Source organism: Planococcus citri, chromosome 3 (genome assembly GCF_950023065.1).
Source record: "Planococcus citri chromosome 3, ihPlaCitr1.1, whole genome shotgun sequence".
In the NCBI taxonomy this organism is placed as follows: domain Eukaryota; kingdom Metazoa; phylum Arthropoda; class Insecta; order Hemiptera; family Pseudococcidae; genus Planococcus; species Planococcus citri.
The window spans coordinates 46,984,938-47,005,991 of record NC_088679.1 but is presented as its reverse complement, the minus strand read 5'-3'; the positions used below and the strand labels follow the sequence as shown (position 1 = coordinate 47,005,991).

Below are 21,054 nucleotides of genomic sequence, written 5' to 3'. Positions count from 1 at the left end.
GCACCCATGAGATGATAATTTGCCTCAATTGTCATTAAAATTTTGTTAAAATCGATTTTTTTCATCTTCAATTTTTTTGAGAATTTCACTTCACCGCAAAAATGATTTCTTCTTTCGTTCAATATGCCAAGGTACTGAGAGCGCGGTGGCTGTAACCAACCATAAGAGGGTAAAATTGATGTTATTGGCTACCCAGGAACACCGCCACCTCCGTGATATCTTCATTTTTCAGGGAGATTTTCAATTTTAGAATCGTCTGTTTCCCGTGAAACACCCTGTACTTAGTAGGTTTTTAATTCCCTGAAAAGCATCTAGTTCCATGAAAAAGAAAGATTAAAAAATTTTCAAAAAGTAATAATATTTACATGAGACTACATACATACTTATTGTTAGTAAAAATATTTTGCGAAATAAATCCGCGTTGACACTTCAGGTTTTCCCGAGTAATTTTCTCGTAATGGTATTTGGTCGCTTGGCGTATAAACTTGATGAATTCAGACGAATGTAATTTAATAATATAAAATAGCACAACGTGATGTGATGTGTATCTTACTTACCTACCTACCAGATGCGTTGAGTAGTTTAATGAGCGTATTGCACACCTAATGGTAGGTAAGACATCGGGTTTGTTGTACGACGTCTCTTGACATAATCTCCCAAAAGAGGTAATTAATCGAATTAAAGTGGAAAAGAATTGAAATTTTTGTCATTCTTGAATAATAAGTAAAAGCGAGTAGCTAGGTACACGTTTTTTCTTAGCTCATTAGTTTCTAAACACTTGTTGAGATTTTTTATGGTAACTTATTATTGTTAGTCCGTTTGCTTTCGTGATTTCTGTTATTTTGTACTTACATACATCGTAATAATAGGTAAACATGTACATATAATACCTATAAATTCTCAAAGTTGGATACCCAGTAGTATTCATATTATCGCATTATAGACATTATTTCTTAAATTCCCTCTAGATATGAAATCCATATTGCAATTGCCCGACTTGTTCTTCTTATTAAGTTTGCTTTTGTATCGAAATATATCGAATAAAAATGTGATTGATGCGTGTGTATGATACGAAGAATGACAAGAAGAAAAAACAACCACAGAAAAACGAATGAAGCACAAAGTTGAGATTGTGTTATATTACATTACCAGGAAAAAAAACACGAAATTCAATCATTATCGATTTACATGGCAATGGTGTTTATATTTTGAAATATTCTCAAATTGTAAACGATTTTTTTTTCAACTCAGTGAAGAATGAATTCAATCAAATGAGAGAAACTTGGTTACATTCCGTTTTCTTGTATATCAAGTCAGAAAAAAAACTGATTAGAATAGATATTATATGCATACAAGCCTACTTATATAGTCGATGATACCTATTTGTTCTCGTATTTTACTGATAAATGAAATATGGTGAATGAGAATTAAAAAAAAGATATTTATTTTTCCTGTTTCATTTCTTGTCTGGTGCGTTTATTGTTCGCGAGTTGTATGGGAACAGCGAAGCTCGTGTGAAAGTATTTTCAATTTTGTTCGAAAATACCGAAAGAAGATATAATGATGAAAAAAGCTCAAAAAGAGAATTTTTTCAGCTTCATTGCGAATATAATCGTTTGTACCTTACAAAACTTCTATATATAGACTGAGTTTTACTGTACCTATTCTGTCAAAAATTTAAAGTACCTAAATGACATTTACGAGCAATTTTATCATTTTCAAGTGATGAGGAGGTACTTAATAACTATCAGAAAAAGATGCTATTGGAGTCTAATAATTTTTAGAAGAGAAAAACACGCAAAAAGTTATAAATCGAGCAGCTACAATTTTAATTTCACCAACATTTTTGAAGGTCTCAAAGTCGAATTTTTGAAATTTACCTATGCTTTTCTTTAAAAAATTACAAAAAACTCGTTCGCAGGGTGTGTACTCCATATTAAAAAAAGTGAAAAAGTAATCCTTTTAGGCAATTTTGACTGAAAAATAGTAGATAAAAATTTGTAAAAAGTGAGAAAAAGATTTTCAACTCAAAAACATACGAAAATAGCAAAAAAAAAAAATCCGTACCTACGTAATTTAAGCATTTCATAAGAAGTGACTGAATGGCAATACTGTTTAGTGTTTGTATGATGTTCGTAGTGTCCAAAAATGACTCGTTGTAAGCGAAGTTTCCCATCTTAAAATTTCAAAAAAGTTATGAAAAAAGCGGGTTGGATGTTTCAAAATATTTGAAAATATTTTTGTATGGTGGTGGAGAAATTGTTATTTTTGGTTGAAAAATTCCTGTATAGACACCTTTTTTTTTTTTAGGTGAGTTAGGTATAGCTTTGCAACTTGTACTATTTTATGGTCAAGTTCCAATATTCCTAGCAAAAAGCATTCATTTATTTTTATTTTATTATTTTTTTGAGGAAGTCATAGTCAAACTGTAGGAATCTTGAATAAATTGCTTCAAAGTTCAAATTGAATAATTGGCTGAGAAACTATCGAAAGTTGTTTAAAAATGACTGCCATGTCGAATCGATTGACGTTGGCTCAAGTATGGCTTATTTTTCAAAAAATCTGATACGCCGGGAATCGTTTAGGCCTGGTTTGAACCCAAAACGTCGAGAAATATCAAAATTGTTGGGTTGTTTTTAGGTAGGTACTCCATTTTTCGACTTTCTACTTCAACTTTAAACAACCACTAATCGACCTCATAGATCAGAAATATATTTACATACTCATAATTGATGTACTTGTGGCACCATTTTATATACTTTACACACGTTCAGGCACCAAAATTTACGTTGTGGCACCACCAAATGGTGCCACAACGTATTTTAATTAAAATCGTGTGGAATGTCATCAGGGCACTGCCAGGGGTCGTTAGGCAAATTTTTGTGATGGTGCCACAACGACATTTAAAAGTCCCTTTTAATATACTGATAAAATTATATAGTCAACAGACGTTGTGGCACCATTTTCAGGTCTCACTGGTTTTTGATGTATTCTTTTGTAAAAATTTGTTGTAAAATGTTTCGATTAGATGGCGCTGTTGCTTATACCCTTAATCATCACTCTATACTCATATAATATAGAGGCACCAGTTGGTTTTTATTTTAATGAATAAACCATTACCAGAAAAACGCTCGCGTAAATGACTAAGTTTTCTTCACTTGCTACCTGGTGCCACAACGACGTTCAACTAAATGGTGCCATAACGTTACAAAAGTAGATATTGATATATATAAAGGATAGGTACTAAATTTCTAGTTTTCCACTTGGATTTAATGAATTTTTGATTTCTTCCTGAAAAATAGGCCAAAGTGGAATTCTGAAAAATTCTCTAATTATCGAAAAAGCGTCGTCGGGACAATCTGACACCGGAGATAAATTCGCCGCCCCAAAAAAAAACCCTAACCAAATTTTCAGCTTGATTGGCGACCAAAAACTTTTTTTGCCCCAAATTTTTTTGATTTCCAAAAAAAATGAGTAAAATGTAGTTTACGACCAATTCAAGGTCGTCGAGTACGAATCTGGTGTCCATTTGTGTCGTGGGACGCTGCTTCAATTTTTTTGATCAGGTTCAACTATGTTTACTTGCCGGTTGAGATACCTCCTTTGTTAGGTTTACTAATTCGTAAAATTGATCGGAAGGGTAACTAAAAAGTGTACCGAATAAAATACAATTTCACTCTAAACACTGACAAAATAAAACGTGACCCAAGAATTTAAAAAAAATTTCAGTTGAAAAAAATAATCTGTGAAGTTTGAATTGATATTTCGAGGCATAGAGTTGAAAAGTAAAGGTGTTTTTTTGTTTGCTCTGTTTTTTTAAAGGTAGCTATTTATATCGTAAAGTTACATACCACATTTCGGATTAAAGAATTGTGTAATTCACTTCTGAATATACGAAATTAGAAGTTTTTAATGTTTGTGATGCCGTAATTCTGCTGTAAACTTCTATCAAGTCTGTATTTAAATTACGAATTGAGACACACGCGTTAAATTACTTCGAACGACCGAAAATTCGGACTTATGGCATTGAACATTTTTAATGGTATCCATAAACATAATTAAAAATGGGATGAATACCTTTATATTCGTGTAGAGGTGGATAATCTAGCTGACGTTATTTTCGGCAATGAAACGTCTCACATTTGCTACAATACATATATGCTTAGAATACGCTTTAACTTTATGTCTTACCTATTTTACCTACTCTACCTATACCTATACGTATAGGAAAGTATTATTGTTTTCCTATTATTTTGTGAAAATAATATTTCAATTTTATAAGAGTAATTTTTATTACCATAATTCAACAATTAAAAAATAATACAGTATTATCTGCTGATAAAATTATTTAAGTACAAAAGATTATTTTTTTTAAAGTATTGCTGGATAGTTACGTTTAGATAATTAATCGAAACTGTACAATTTAGGGTACGTATTTATTTTAAAAATTAATTAACATGACATTACAATAAAATAATGATAAATAAATGCAATTTTAATGTGAATAATGGGTTCTGTTAGTTGAAAACTTGTGCAAAGGGTACCCCCGGATAAGATAAGCAAAATGCCCTTAACCTCGGTTTTTGATGAAACTCACAGGGTATGTTTAGTACCCCCAAAAAATAATTTTGGGCCCATAGCCCGCTCCCCACCCCACCCCCTCAGCCAGGGGGGCCAAGAAACGCGTTTTTCAGGGGAAAAATCTGTAAACGAATATAGTTAGAGGGTACATGGGGGTACCTCCCAGAATTTTTTCAGAATTTTTCATCGCATGGGGGGAGAAGGGTGGACAAAAGAAAACTTTAAATCAACATTACTCCGGAACGAAAAAACATACCAAAACGATTTTTTCGTCAAATATGTATCTTTAGGTCTACTTTCTGTAGAAGTCATCACCCGGCCATTTGGAGTGGTGGGTCAAGCTCAAAAGCTCAAAAAACTCTAAAAAAAAACACGTTTTTTACGTTTTTCTCCAAAAATATGGACAAATGGCGGAAATCGAAGAGAACCAAGTTGTTCAGCGTGCTGGGAGGTACCCCCGTGTACCCTCTAACTATATTCGTTTACAGAATAAATGTATCTTGATTACGCGCTGATACAGAATTTTCCCCCTGAAAAACGCGTTTTTTGGCCCCCCCCTGTCTAAGGGTGGTGGGGTGGGGAGCGGGCTATGGGCCCAAAATTATTTTTTGGGGGTACTAAACATACCCTGTGAGTTTCATCAAAATCCGAGGTTAAGAGCATTTTGCCTATACATATATCTGTCTTATCCGGGGGTACCCTTTGCCATCGTAATCACAGTAGCAATAGAATTCATGGAAGGTAAGTAACGTAAGACATTACGAACTTATTTGACGAATCTTCAAAATTATAGGGACTATTATAAAGACAAATAAGACGCACATGGGTAGCAGGTGGTAGTTGCAAGATAACGCCTAAATTTGGGCTGTAGTGTAACTTTGGTCTTGTTATTCAATTTTGAGAAATCAATGCCACTAAAACAAAATAATGTATCTATTTACAAAGATTCAAATTTTTTATGAAAATCAAAAATGGATAGGTATGTAATAGTTTTTTCAAATTGAAATACTATCGTATGTGCAATAAATTAGATAGGTACAATAATTAAAAAAAAAAAAAAAAAAAAACTTTACACTTACTGTCCATATCCTTTCCAATCATAAATTAGTTATTTCTAATTTGTACAGTTATTTAATGAAGTCTTATACTGGGTGTCAAGAATTATTTAGTTGAAAATAGTGAAAAAGGAAAAATTATTTAGACTGAAGGACTTCTAGATCACATTATTTTATTGTGCTTTCACTTCACCGTTGTGTTATATTCTGTTTATTCTTTTCAAAATTTAGAACTTTTGAATTCAGTACTTCCCATGTACTTATATCTATCATGTAAAAATATTTTTAAAGTACCTAATGTGATGGGCTGAGGGCTGATGGTCAAAAACTCTGTCTGATTTCAGTCTTCTAATAATAAAATATACCTAAAAAACAAAACTTTGGGTCTGTTAATGATGATGCAATTAAACAATCAGGCAACGCGTATGTGACCATCATAACTCTAGAAGCCTTATTAAAATTTTTGCAGTACGTCATGACAATTTTTTTTTCTTTAAATATGATTTTCTGTGGATAATGTAACTTCGATTCAATTTTTCTACGCGATCAGTCAATTTAACTAGTTACTCTTAAAAGTAAACAGAATTAATACTTAATAATATACAATACCTAGATGTAAAAAAAAATAATAATTCTTGGGATAACCTTATCTTCAGTAAAGTCATGAAATCATTATAGACTTACTTAGAATACGTAGAAAATTAAATATCTATTCGCTTTTTTAACAATATTATTTTTGTTGAGATATATTTCCTTCAATAGAAATCGGAAGAAAATTCTCCATTAATCGATTGGTAATTTCGTGTATTTATTTACGTTTATGCTAAATAGGTACACTAATCTGTGTACAATTTAAATGGGTTCATAAATGTATATTCGATACATTTTAATCTGCATTCGGTTTTTTCTTTTTTCGGTTCGAATTTTTATATAAAATACGTAGGTATGTAATAATATTACATTGTTTTTACACAGAACTACCTACCTTACATTCACATTGGGTTTTCAGTAGTTATACTTTTCTTCATTAGTAAGCTGGACTAACTTGAGTAATTGTAGTCTTGTTGTCATCCGTAACGGATCCATCAGGATTAAGTTTGGTTTTTCTGTAAAACACTATGACGCCCATAACAATAAAGAATAATCCAAATCCAATCAAAATATATCGGCCATATTTGACTATTCTAATTGGTCGATATAGGGCATTTCGCACCGTCCTTGCCAATGTATCGTTAAGTTCTAATCCCTGTTTTAACAAACCACACGTACCTATATAGTGAATGAATACTTTGAAATAGTTGAAACAAAATAAAAATCATACTTCATCGACCCAAAGTAAAGGCATGAGAAAAGGTTCTGGGGCTAATTCCTTCATAACAGTGATTTTCTTAATTTGCTGAACAAACATGTTGAATTGTAGTCGTCTTTTACCTGCTACTGGGGTTCCAGTTATCTGTAAATGTGAAGAAATTGAAATAAATTTCATCATTCTAAAAATTTACAAATTGTGTCGTTACAAACAATAATTCTACCGGTTCGAAAGTGCTGTAGATTCCGTGAAGTTCTTCACTCGGATTCATTCCAGTTACTCCATTCATATAATCAACGTGACATCCGTAACAATGAGGTAGAGTTAAGACCAACGGAGCCCCTGTAAAATGAGAAACATAGGTACGGTATAACATTTTGTTAAATACTTCAGTCCACAATCTTTACATTCAGGACAAAATTGATAGATGAAATTTAAATTCATTTTTTCCTCGGTGCATTTTCTCATACTTACGAATATTTTGCAAAAGGTTTATAATTTTTTCAAATATTGGAATACAATTTTTTGTAAAGCTGTGTTTTATATTGAAACAAGTCGACCAGTTGCGGAGAATTCCGCAACAAATTCTACATAAAATGTAAGTACATGACATCATTGTGAAAATAATGAATTTCGTATCAATCAATTCTCCATTTTTATTTGTTAGAAGTTAATTTCAATAATTCAAACAAAATAATTATGTACTCTTGAACTTGATTATGCAGGAGAATGGAAAAAAAATTCCAAGTGGAGAATTGCAAAAGTTTGATTCTTTTTACTTAAAATCCATCTATAGAGGACCTGGATCCCATAATTTTTTTATACCATAATAAGAAAATTTTATCCAAAAAAATCTGAAGCAGAAGAAGTCAGCAGAACCCTTACCTAAGCCTAATTGGGTCAGTTGTCATTTGTCATTGTCAATTCTTTCCAGAGAAGTTGATGTTTTTTTTTAAATCACCATCATTTCATTCATTTCTATCAAATTTGAGTATTTGAGATAAATTGATGAATATTGATGAATATATTATCATTCACATCACATTCCCTATCCCTAGTAAAAAAAAACAATGGTTTCAAATGAAAATATCGTGGGGTATTTCTAATTCGAATCGAAACCATATTTTTTTATCAGGGGTTTCTCTCATGAATTCGTTGGTGTTTTATTTTAAAAAATTTTTGAATCAATTGCCTAAATGAAAAAAATGCACGAAAAAAAATTATGAATTTTTTATTTTTTGTAAGCTGGTCCAGGGGTGCGAAGTTGCGAACTGCGAACAAAAAAAATTCGGTCAATTTATTTGCTCGCTTTTTATTCTCAAAAAGAACTTCAAAAATAAATTGACGATGATTTGAAAAATTTAATTTAATTTAATATTAATAGAAGTCTCATTTAACAAAGTCTCTCTCTTCAACCTTTTCAAGTTTTCAATTTTCAATTTTTCATCAATTCACTCCTACTCGTACTCGTACTCACTCATCTTTTCAAAAACGAAAAAAATGTCTTCGTATGACGTCACACAAATATCAACGTTGCCTAGCCTTAGCCTAGCCCAAGGTTTCATGATGTTTATTGTTTCCAAGATTCCAAGGTTTCAAAATGATGGAGGTACTGCGGATCTATTTCCGTGATCGAAAACCAAAAATTCCAAAATCCAAACATTTTTTAATTACAATTTTTTTGGAAAAATGTAAATTTTCAAAAAGATTCGAAGGCATTCGCTCAGGTACGAAGGTTTCTAAACGTCAAAATTAATTCACAAAAACCAAAAACGGCCGTACAATCGGCGAAAAAGGTACCAAATGGCTTCAAGTTTTGTGTATTAATAGTTAGAAAAAAAACAAAAAAACAAATGCGGAAATATTCTAATGGCAACGCTGAACTATGTGTAGAATTTGTAGAAATAATGTTGACTGAGTGAACGAAAGCTTCTAGAAGACATTTTAGAATTCATTCCAGAATAGGAAGATGAAAGCTTTTAAAACATCACTTTTTTCATATTGGTTGGCATTGGTATGTAAAAATTGGATTCCTGAACTTGTCATTTTTCCAAAATTGAAATATGAAATATTTGTAGGTACTTGAAATGTTATGTAGGTAACTTGACTTATCGGTTTTTTTGCCATTCTTATAGTTCTGAACCGATTAAGTGAACCGGTGCTCGTAATAAGTACATATGGGTGAAAAACCTACCTGTACATTTTGTGACATCGAAAGCACCCTTTTTCAAACACGTATCATTCGTTGGACAGAAACATTTTAAATTTGGATCAGTAGACATATCTCCCAAATCGGCTGTGTAGTGATAACCGTGAATACCTTTGAATACCGTGGGACCGACATATTTCGCCGCTAGTGACCTAATGGTCATTCAACACTCACTATTAGGTACATATAAATTGCTCTAGTTTCCTAAGATTTACAGTATGCTTCGTAACGATATTGTGAAATTAAGCTACGTAGGTACCTATCTGATAATGCAGCAACTCAAACCACGCTGAAGTAAGTTGGTTTGTCTACCCTAGAAAATGAAGGTGCAAAATCATTGCAGAGGTGTTCAATCTAATTCTGATTGGTGATTGTGTCATTTCACAGAATTTTTTGAAATGAGAACAAAAAGATCTTTCATGATTTTGATCAGAGTTCAAAATTTCAAGAGATTCTAATGGATTGAAATTTTCAACTGTATTTTGAAACATTTTGTTCAAGTCCAAAATTGAGGGCTCTATAGTACCTACAGAACACCTTGAAAATTTCATTCAATCATAGCTCCTTTAATTTTGGAATTATATGTATTAAAATTGAAAGAGAATTTGGGCTCTTTTCGGAGCTCCTCGATATGTCGCAAGCACGTTCCATCAATCTGGCATTTTTTAAAGGAGTTATAGGATTGGAAAATCAATTTACACTCGTGTTGTTTAGCTTGCTGCATTGCTTAACATATGAATTATTTGACTCTTGCAACTGTACTGTGTACAGGTACACACCTGCATATTTCAGCGCCGAAATTCCAAACGTCTTTAGTATCCATAAAAGGTGGGAAAATTGTGGTGTCTGTTCCTTTGATTTCGTTGCACTTTGGTCCACTCCAAAACTCCATCTCTGGTTTACCGTTGTATAAGACAACTTTACCAACATCTTGAATATCTACAATACCTCGTTTTACAGTTAATGAGTTTTCATCTGGAGTATTATTTTTCTAAAACACAATTCATGCAAATTAATTAACATGTCTATACAATTGTTGGTAAACTTTTTTTTACTAACGTAAGTATATCGCGTACCGTGCCGAATATGGAAAATTTGAAGTAGTCGTTGTCTATGACTTCCAGTCCGGCGGGTTTGGCTCGTATTTGATCGCATACGGTGTTTACAGCAAATTCTTTCGATTGTGTACAATTGATCAGAACTCCTTCGAAAAGAAATTCTTTCGCTGTAGTAGTCATGAAAATATTTTTTGGATTCCCAAATAGTTGTGGTATTGCTTTGTTTATCATATTTAAAGCTCCCGGCTTTGTTTGCATGGTCAATGTGGCGAACGTCTGTAGCATATGTAAATGAAGAATATTGCAAGGAATGAATTGAAAACAATGTACCTACTTAATTCTGTAATTTTAAAAAACGTTGCTCACTACAAGTAGGAAAAAAATCTAAGATTTCTGGTTTTGCTGAAATAGGCACGAATTTCAGCTCCATGGATCAAAGAGTAAAATAAACACAATTTTTGATGGAATAAGTTCATTTTTCTGATTTTGAAATTATTAGAATTTGAACTGCAATTTTTTGAAGGAAAAAAAACTAGCACAAGTGAGGCGATATGTAGGGAAAAAGCGTTTACAAGCTCATGCTTACCTAATTTAAAAAAAGAAAACAATATTTTTGATGAGAGAAAATGCTTTAATAGGGTGACATATTATGCAAATAAAATAATAGCTACCTACTTGACTGTTTTTTAAAATCACATAACTTGTGTAGTTTCGTTTTTTTTTTTAGTGGGTACGCACTGCAAAAAATTTGCTGTGGTGCCCAAATTCATGGCTTTGAACACTTATAGAGTAATAAATGCACCCCTGTTCATGACTTGGTTCAGAAATTGCAAAATCTGTACCATTGATATTTTGTTTTGTTAAATGGCATTAAAATTTTCCATTTGCTTGTTCAATTTATAGTTTTATTGGTACGTAAACCAGCTAACCTTTTTGAAAATCCTGCAGAATAGCCTTTTGAGAAAATTTAATAGTAGTTTCAAATCAATTCTCAAAGTTTAAGAGAACAAGGACAATTCTGAAGAATTTATTCAATTGATTTACCGTTTGTATAATGAAATTTTTTTTCGTACCGTTAAAGGTATCGGTCTCGAACCTGTGTAAATACAACTACCTACATTCGTAATACGAGTGAAAATACGAGTCTCGTATCAACGAAATTTAATTTTGTTCAATTTTAAAGAATGATTTATTCCTCTAAATAGGTAATGAAATAATCACTTATGCTGTTTTGTTCCATTAAAAAATGTTTTATATCCACCAATTGATGATACATCGTTGTAGGTACATAATTAATTTGTTGTGTTGTCTTTGGGATAATTATAAACAGCGGCGTAGGTAGTATGTATTACTGTTATTACCTACGAACTTACTATGACGTATACCAAAACATACGACCTATGTGTATTCCATGTATTGGTGCTTAATATGAGAAAATATGCCTGAATAAGACTGAAACATTTTACAAATTACCGTACGGAAATGTTTCTTACCAAAATAAGAATATTAGGAATGACTAGAACTTCATCACCGGTCAGTGGTTTACTTTCTTCTTCATCAAAATACCATGTATTGACCATGTTGTATGTTATAGTGTCTGCTTCCGGATCATCGACCAAATTGGCTTTCGATTTCCATTCTCTGCAAAACGAAATACACATACCTAGATACTCGTAGGTAGGTACTCAAATGTGCAAACTTCTAAATAGGCATTGTGTGTTAGGCCTATGAGTGAAGACCTAATTAGTTGGCGAAGACTTTTACGTACTTATAAGTACGTATTTTTTGCACTAGGTACATACATACATAAGTTTTTAATATTGAAACCGTGTTTCAAGATTTGGTAACATACTCTGTAATTATTACTTTAGTGAGGTATATATGTAGTGTGATAATAATATGTGCCTAAGTATTTTTTTGTTTAAACGTATCGAGTTTTTCTCACAGATACAATAACTATAAGACAATATTGCTCGTCTTTTATAGAATTCGTATAACTTGAAACGGTTGAAGAAATGTTACACAATAAGATATTTCCAACGCGAGCCAATATTGTGAATTTAGTCACACCCTCTATAAATGCATTATTTGTAATATACGTTTGTTCGACGATTGTTTTAGAATAAACACGAAGGAATCCGAATCGTTGTTGAATGGTTATCAATAGGTTTTGAAATCCACGGTGCCTGAGCATTTTATGTCATGCCAAGTTCAAGGTAAGATTATGATATAGTTAATCTTGTAATGTACCTGAGGTCTACGTAATACTAATTACTCGGATGGTAGATGGATTAAAATCCCTCTCTATGAAGAAGTATCGTTTCACCGTAAACAGCTCACTCAGATATAATAAGAGAACGTCATCGTAATGAAATAAGTCGCGAACTGATAAACAATTGGTCACAGAACGGTAGAAAATTGTTTATTATGATTATAAAATCAATAGAAACTTATTATAAAAATAAGAGAATAAATACGACAATCTTTTATGAAGAATTGTCGTTTTAACCCGATTAGAATTAACCAAAGAATTAGAATTGAATCTTATTTGACGCGATTATGCCTTTCAAGTCCGGAGTTAAAATACATAATGACGATGTCAACTTTGTAAACAAGACAAGTGTATTGTTTACAAAGCTGACTCTCAAGTTTACTAGCCAATAATTTGTATAATATCACGTATACAAACCAGGCCAATATGACACCTCTCATATGCCCCTCTGAACTTTAATCCATACGAATAATTCGCATGGGAGAAAGCTCGGAAGAACACAAGAGTCGCCATATTGTACTGGCTGTATACGTGGACCACGTTACCTCTCCTGCCCCCCGCACTTTCTCATATGAGAAGGATACGTATTGAGACAAGAGAGTAAGTATTAAAGATAGAATTCTAGAACAGCCACAGCATCCACTCTCATCAATCACCCCACACAAATCACCAAAAGCAAAACGACACCTCGGCATCGGATCACCCTGATGACCGTGCAAGATGACTGAGTGACAGCAGACACTGAGGAGTCCAGTCTCCAAAAATGGAAAAAGTGGTCGACGATATTGGCTAGCACCTGTAGTCATGTTGTTAAATAAGGAAAATTTTGACACAAATTGGCTATGTGTGGAGACAAATGTATCCACACAGACCTAATCGCGTCAAAAAGACATAGAAAAAGAAAATAAAATAAAAATAAGGGCACTGGATCATAGGTAAATAGAATAGACGACGAGATAAAATTTTTGAAATTACAATATGAAATTGTCGTCGTAAAAATTATAAGTTATTATTCTAAATAAGAAATAAAAAAAAAATCAAAAAATGAATCTTCCAGTGCGATAGCAATTTGGTTTATGATAAACGAAAGAAAATTATCGTATAGAATATATAAAGTAAAAAAAAAAAAAATGGTCTTGCGAGAAGGAAAAATAATAGGTAAAAGGGTAAAAAACTTCTCGTAAAAAAAAAATATCAAACATAGAAAAGAAAAAAAAATTATATATATGGGTAGTCAAAAACTGATAAAGAATATTAATTCTAGTCACGAAAGGGAAAAAAATTATATAGTTATGAAAACAAAATGGTTTTGATTATTTACATAGAGATGTAGAAAATGTTTCGTGAAAATAAAAACAAAAAATTCTAAGAAATTTCGTTGAGAAAAAAAAATTATATATAAAAAATTTAACATTTCGTAACAATGAAATGAGTTCAAAATATTTACAACTTTTTGGGAATAACCCTTGGTAATATTTACAGATTTTTGTCCAGGCGTAAGTAGATATGGTTGATGTAGAGTTTTCGATGGTAATTTTCAGCTACTTTCCCATCAGCTTGCGTTGTGATGGTAGTCGTTACGTGTATTCGAATTCTATGTATCGGCGATGGCGCAAGTCGAGCCGCTTCTATATACGTTTATTTTACATTAACCAGCCTTTAAAAAAGGATTTCTTCTTTTTACCCTGTGAACAAATAAATATTAAAATCGATTTTTCGAGTTATTGAGCGATTGCTCATTTATGATACGGAAATTTGACATGCAAAGCAAGGACATAACATGCGAAGCAAGCGTTTTAATAATTTCAATTGAAATTATAGGTCGTCGTCGTCGTCAAAGGTCTCGAGACTTTTGGGTACTAGGCCCAGTTCAATTAGAACCGAGTCCGAAACAGATGTTTCGTTCTCATTATTGGTCCATGACGAAGGATCACCTGGTTCAAGTTGGCTTTCCCAATCCCCAATTTCATGCTGGGATTGAGAAGTGTTAGTTTCAGCAGTAGATGGATTAGCGCAGGTATTAAACACGTTGTGAATATAATTGACTGCCTCTAATACCTGTTCTGCGGTTACGGTTTCCTTTATTGGCGATAAAGTTTCAGTCGGTGCCGGAATAATCGGCGGCTGTAAAATTTCTGACGACGATAGCTCTTCCGGTTGTGAGATGGAGTTTGTGTCAGTGTCTGGGACCGTTGAGCTTTCTTGTATAGCTTTTAGCGACAAATTTCTATCGTCCGTAGGAGAAGATTCTTCATCTGTAGATGCTGATGCGTACGAAACTGTCGCTGGAGCTGTTAGATCCACCGTTGTTGAGAATAAGTTTAGATCGTCCGAGACAGATGTATCGGACAGTGCAGCGAACCCAGGTAATCGAGCGGTGCGATTGGCAGCGATTTGGAGAGCTTCTTCTTCGAGCGTGAGTTTCTCCTTTTTATGGGATAGACGCGGAGATGACCGAACTGGAGATTTTTTGCTCTTTTTCGATTTTTTAACCGATTTTTTCGGATTAACCGAATCGGGAGCCTTGAAGTCTTGATTTGACGAAACAGATGTTTCGTCAGCGTTGCGTTCAGAACGAGATTTTGACGAACTCCTTGAGGAATTTTTCGACGAAGCGTTGGTTAAGGTGAGATTGAGAGCGTCACATGAATTTGCGTTTTGCAATTCCTCAATAGCTTGGGCAACTTTGTTCGAGTTCGCATTAACTGCTTCGGTGTATTCGGTCACTCTCGTAATCATTTTACGCGTATTCTCAATATCTTGTTGAGTACTGGTCAAATGTTCGAGATAAGACTTATGTAACCGGTCACGCATATCGTGGTTAAATTGTTTCCTCGAATTTTCAAGGTTTTCTTCATTGTTGCTAGAGGTATCAGATGAAATCTCAGCATTGATTACGTTTTGGTTTTCGTTAATTAGTTTCATTCGTTCTAACTCTCCTTCACGGTGAATATCATGGGGTAGAGAGCCATCGGATAAATCTAGCGGATTTATGTATTCGGTTTCCATGTTCAAATCACCTGATTCGAAATAAGCTTTTTCTTCCATTTCCACATCTGACACGTGTTCGGATTGGATCGGAGAAGTTATCATGGACTCTACATTTGTAGAGATCGTCGAAATCGGTTCATTAGTAAGTGTAGATTGGCTAGAGCTCAGTTTTTGCTCCTCGACAGGTTTCGCTTCGGTGGTTGTAGATTCATTCGAGAACAAACTTTCAACGCGAGCATCTATTTTAGCTTGTAGGTTCTGGTCGATGAAGCTTTCAGAATTTTCGACGGGTTGAATTCCAAAATGGGAGGCGGTTGACGGCGGAATATTTACGTACGGCGGTTGGACTAGACCGTGTTTCTTTGACATATTTATGGGTACAGGTACGTAGTTTTCACGGATGAATTGTGCTTGTTGCTCGTAGTACTCTTCGGCGTAAAAAGGACCCATCACGCTCACCCTTACACGCTCCAATTGGGGCGTGTTCTTCGGAAATGGTGGAATTACTTTTACTTTCATCGTACCATTCGATAAACCATCCCAATTGGCTGAAATTACATCTGTAATTTCATCGAAAAAATGAGCATCCTGTTCTGGGTATTTTATTAGAGGCAGGAATAAAATTTCTTCGGCACCGTACGACATCACTGTGTTCAGGAAAGTAGTAAAATGCTTTCTGAAAATGTCAATTGGCATTCTCATAAATACGTCGAAGTTTCCTATCGAAACCATTAGTCGTTTTGGAGCTTTCTTGAACTTCTCGAATATTGTAATTAAATCGATAATTGACATATTGTATCGTAATGTTTCGGTGTCGATGTCATCAGCGTATGTCTCTTTGCGAATAATAAATCGAGTCAAACCTACGGCATGCCCGTCTCCGACAATTGGCATGTTATGGGCTGCGACGCTTACGGCGAATTTCTCCACTCCAATTTCGCGAGCAATTGCTGTGAATTGGAGTGGGTAAGAATTGTTAGGATGCCAAGGTGCCAATTCAACTGATTCGGCACCGAAACGAATTAAATATCGATTTCGGTATTTTTGAACATTCGCGTGAGTACCGCGAACTCTGACCTGTTTATTCGGCGATGGTGTACCTGAAGACGCGGTGCTGTTTAAAGTTCGTTGAGGCGTTGATTGTCTAACTGACGGCGCTTGAGAATTTCGAGATTGTTCATTGGTCATTCTTGATCGATTCGCAATATAACGGTTGTCGTAGCTTGACTGATACGTGCCAGAGTTAGTCCGCCGTTGATCATACCCCGGGTGGCGATTTTCCGGGTACTGTCCGTCCAAAGGTGAATCGCGGCGATAATCGTTTGCTTGCCTGCTGTATGTTTCTTTAGACGTAGAAGAGGTTTTCGGCACATATGTACCGTCTGCCTTTCTGCGGTCGGTTGAGCGTCTTTCATTTCTTGATCGGTCATCTCGATATTCGTGATTTTCTTTTGATGAATCTCTGCGATCGTGTGAGTTCGATTTACGATTTTGGAAAATTCTATCGATTTCTTCAAGGTATTCCGCCGAGGTCTTTTCTCTGGAACGGTTGCGGTTTGAAGAACTGGAACGGTAATCGCCTTTCGAGTTTTCGTTGCGGCTTGAGTGCGTACGGTGTTCATTTATGCTATGGCTGTTGGAGCTTTTTGGTTTGAAATCACCGCTGTTTTTAGTAGCTGTAGCATATGTATTTGAGTTCGATTTCGTGGACGACGATGCTTTTGATTTTTCGTTACTTACTGTAGACCTCGATCGATCGGGTTTTGGCGAACTTGACGCTTTAGGTTTATCGAACTTAGTATCGTTGGTACTTTTCAGATTTTGTTTCTTTACCGTTGCAGGTGACATCTTCGGAGATGAGTGTGCCGACGTTGTAGTGGTGGAAGTCGATTTCGCCGCCGATGATTTACTATATGTCGCAACAGTCTTCTTTGACGTGGACGGAGATGATGTAGACGACATCGTCGTTTTAGTCGCAGTTTTTGACGTAGCGATCGATGTTGTTTTAGTCATTGACGTGGTTTTATTTGTCGAAACTGAAGGTGTTACGTTGGTAGTTGCGACAGTTGTCGCAGCTACACTTGCGTCTACCTTCGGTTCGTTTGGTGTCGGAGCTGGTGGTGTCGGTGTGCGATTGCGTACTTGTTGTTTTGCGTTAAATAGAAATTTCGTATTACCATTTGATGATCGAAAGTATGATCTTAAACGATCGGATGGAGCTTGCGGATTCCAGAATCGATTCATTTCGGCGGTCGATTGTGGTTGGAATTGCGTCGAATGGTTTGCCGGTGGTGCTACAGTTAATGCTCGTAAACCAGGTGGTCGGTTGACTGATAACGTCGAACATATCGGAGTCGATGATGATGCAGTGTTGGTGGTCGGAATGTTTGTGAATGAGAAGTTGACGAATGAAGGAGTTTGTACCGATGGAGTAGTGGTTACATTTGTAATCACTGAATTAATCGATGATGAGTACGTAGCTGCGGGTTGGGCCATTGAAGTCGATACAGTTGTGTCGACATCGATGTTTTCCAGTCTTAACAGGTCGGCTGGAGTTCTGCCAGATTGCCGGTATCTCCGTAACTCCTCGTTCGTGATCCTAAATTGCTCCCTGTACCACTTTAATTGTTGATCCATTGTTTCAACTTTACACTTACAGTTTGCTTCCGTCTGAATTAATTGTTGATGAAGAGTTTCGATTCGATTCTTGGTGATTTCGGTAGTACGTAACGCTGTCTGCAGTTGCTGATTCATCTCCAACCTACTTACTCTCATATTCGCGGGTTCCTCGAATCGCCTGACGATTGTCGATAGTTCGAGTGTTCGAATGTTTTCGAGTAAAAAGGGAGTCGTGCAGGATGGTAGTGAACATCTTCCCCATATTTCATTCTCGTCGTCGAATTTTCGAGTTTCACAGAAGCGGTCCAAGAGGCAAGCAGCGTGATATACGTGTCCGCACGATCCAATAATCATGGGTTTGTTTCCGTTGACTATACCCGTGTCGAAATTCGCTTCTGGTAACGGTTCCGGTGTTATGTATAACATTGACGCATGACATTTCTCACATATCGCATCCATGTACGTAAATACGAGCTCTGGTTCTGGAACTCTGATCGGTGGTGGTAAGAGGATGTTCGCCATTTTCGCGTAAAATTGATCTGAGTAGGAATACCTAAAGGGTAGTCGAACAAATGAAAACATTTTCGATAAAGTTTACAATTTTGCGTTATAAAATTCAATGTACAACTTTAAAAGGAAATATAATCGAATTGTATAAGTACACAGGAGATTAGTTTAGGAGTAGGTACAAAAATGTGAAATGTAGGATACACAGTAAAATCAAAATTTTGACTAATTATCGTGAGAGATGAGAGATTTGAGTTTCAACTCAGGTGAGTTGAATACAAATCCTCAATACTTGAAAAAAAATTATATAATAGGAAAATATCACATATAAAAATGAAATTTTGAAATAGAAGGAATACATGTTATTAAAAATTTATTATTTACCAGAAAAATCCAATATACTAGTTGATCTACGGAATACTGAGCCTAATAGGCTTTCATATAAAGATGGCGACGTAAATGTGAAATTAATTCGCACTTATATGTGTAACCGGCGAAAAGGAAAATTATTTCAAAACGTATCACGAATTAAATAGAAAAAATTATAACAACATAACGCGCATCGAAATAAAGATTTCAATCGTAATAAACGAAATAGTTAATGGCTAAATTATGCGAGCACAAATTAGTAAGCATAAGTACAGGCTGAGAGAAATAAAACGAATGAGCCTGAGTTCTTGTGAGAAAAGGCTTGTTGCTTTCGCAGCTCTGTTGTGATTGGCTGCTATGTTGGATAAAAAGGCAGCCGAGTATTTGTTGATAAGAAGATTGTTCGGTGGTTCAATGATTCGTAATATTTGATCGATTTGTCCGAATCTTCGATGTTTTTGGGTCATTTAAAGTCGTAAAAATTTATTTCGCAGTTTTAGTTCGGTACTTTGCTGTTTTGCATATTCGTAAATCATTTTTATGAAATTTGGTTAATTAGATATTCAAATGAAATCTAATTGTGATAGCAGAAAAGTATTTTGGGAAGCCCTGGTGGTATTTCATTTGATTCCTTGCTTCGTGTATTTTCCTGGAAATGTAGATACGTAGATTCGATCGTTGTTTTACGAATCCGGTGAGAAAATTTTGATTAGACTTCGAGAATATTTACATTTGTAAAATATTCGGAATTTGTGTCCGATAGCTGATCAGAAAATATACTTTGGGAAATAATACAAACAATTTTGATAACATATATAAAATTAATAAATCACCTGTGTAAGTCTCGATTATTTTAGTTTATTTCAGGTACGATTATCAAGATATTTGTTCGAATTAATCACTCGAACGTAGCTAGCTGTAATCTCCAGTGGGATAAAACGTGCCCCTATCGATTTGATGTGTTTCAATTGAAACATATTTTCACGATGGAATGTCTCACCTCTAAAGCAGATATTAAATGAGCTAGATCGAGTATTTATCATTAATTCGAAAAAATATAATCGTCTGTAATGAATGAAATATGGGACAATAAACGGTACGATGAAATAACTGCTTCAAAATAATTTGAGTTTCAATTGAAACTATTATTAAATTGCTGTAAAGTGATAGCTAGATGATTGATAATATATTGCGTTTCAATTGAGACGTAATATTATATTTTGATCGACGAAATTTAGTAAAATGTCCATTTGAAATGGATTTTAGATGTATGAAATGGTGATCTTTACCTTAGTAATTTAAACCGGACTATTCTATCTACTTTACCGAACTTGTAGTTTCATCTTTGAACAGCTGTTACTTCTCAGCATCCAAGTACCGTTGCTATGGTTACCATTCACGTGCATTTTTATCCCGTGTATTTCACTCACATGTGATCGTAGATGAACATAACTACTCCTGTTCATTCATCGTTGCTTTATCTTCTAGTCATCGATATTTACCATTATTCTTAAGTTTCTTCCTGACGTTGACCGTTGAATTTTACTCTGAAATTATTCCTTCGTAAAATAATCTGATGAGCTTTTTCATTTAGCGTAACTTTCATCTCCCGCATTCGATGATCATTGTTTGCCATGAATTCTGTGGTGAAAGAAACTTTGATTCTGAAGTATCCATCCTCTATTTCGATTATCGGTAATTCTAGCGCACGTCGTAATTTTCGAAGCTGAGTGATTCTCATGAGGAAAGTTTGCCGCTGGGATGCGATGATTGTTACTTTTCTTCTTACTTTACCGTTCGTTTCTGGGATACTGTCGTGTAGCATTATGTATACACAGTGTACATAATGAGAAGGTGTATCTGGACGCATGATTTTGAGTGATGACAGATGTAATCACTCTGAAAGAAATAGAATTTTTCATGTTACAAATGTGACATGAAATTTCGATTCTGAGAACTTTATAAGTAAAGTGCTTACCAATTCTGCTCCTAAATTCTGTTTTTACGACGTTGAGATGTTTTAATTTTGGATGTACAGTGATCGAAAAGTTTTTTAAAGATGAAAAGCAGAATTCTTCAGATGA

General features: G+C 34.6%; 3 protein-coding genes across 3 annotated transcripts in view; 1 reads left to right on the top strand and 2 right to left on the bottom strand.

Annotated features, from left to right (window-relative positions):
- LOC135840076 (cuticle protein 8-like) overlaps positions 1-21,054 on the top strand; it is a 129,907-nt gene that overhangs the window by 55,803 nt on the left and 53,050 nt on the right. The window contains exon 2 of the mRNA XM_065356411.1: positions 12,334-12,428. The gene's annotated coding sequence lies outside the window, so the exon portion shown is untranslated. The remainder of the gene's footprint in view (positions 1-12,333; positions 12,429-21,054) is intronic.
- Snmp1 (Sensory neuron membrane protein 1) overlaps positions 4,274-21,054 on the bottom strand; it is a 31,996-nt gene continuing 15,215 nt past the window's right edge. Inside the window, exons 3-9 of the mRNA XM_065356391.1 lie at positions 11,706-11,853; positions 10,231-10,488; positions 9,934-10,145; positions 9,140-9,306; positions 7,169-7,287; positions 6,958-7,089; positions 4,274-6,882 (exon numbers count right to left, since the gene is read on the bottom strand). Coding sequence (XP_065212463.1) covers positions 6,664-6,882; positions 6,958-7,089; positions 7,169-7,287; positions 9,140-9,306; positions 9,934-10,145; positions 10,231-10,488; positions 11,706-11,853 — 1,255 coding nt within the window. The 3' untranslated portion in view covers positions 4,274-6,663. The remainder of the gene's footprint in view (positions 6,883-6,957; positions 7,090-7,168; positions 7,288-9,139; positions 9,307-9,933; positions 10,146-10,230; positions 10,489-11,705; positions 11,854-21,054) is intronic.
- On the bottom strand, positions 12,613-20,078 carry LOC135840050 (uncharacterized). The gene is made up of 2 exons (XM_065356367.1): positions 14,543-20,078; positions 12,613-14,169 (listed from the first exon to the last, which is right to left on the bottom strand). The coding sequence occupies exons 1-2, from the start codon at positions 18,674-18,676 to the stop codon at positions 14,128-14,130; spliced, it is 4,176 nt and encodes a 1,391-aa protein (XP_065212439.1). The 5' UTR covers positions 18,677-20,078; the 3' UTR covers positions 12,613-14,127.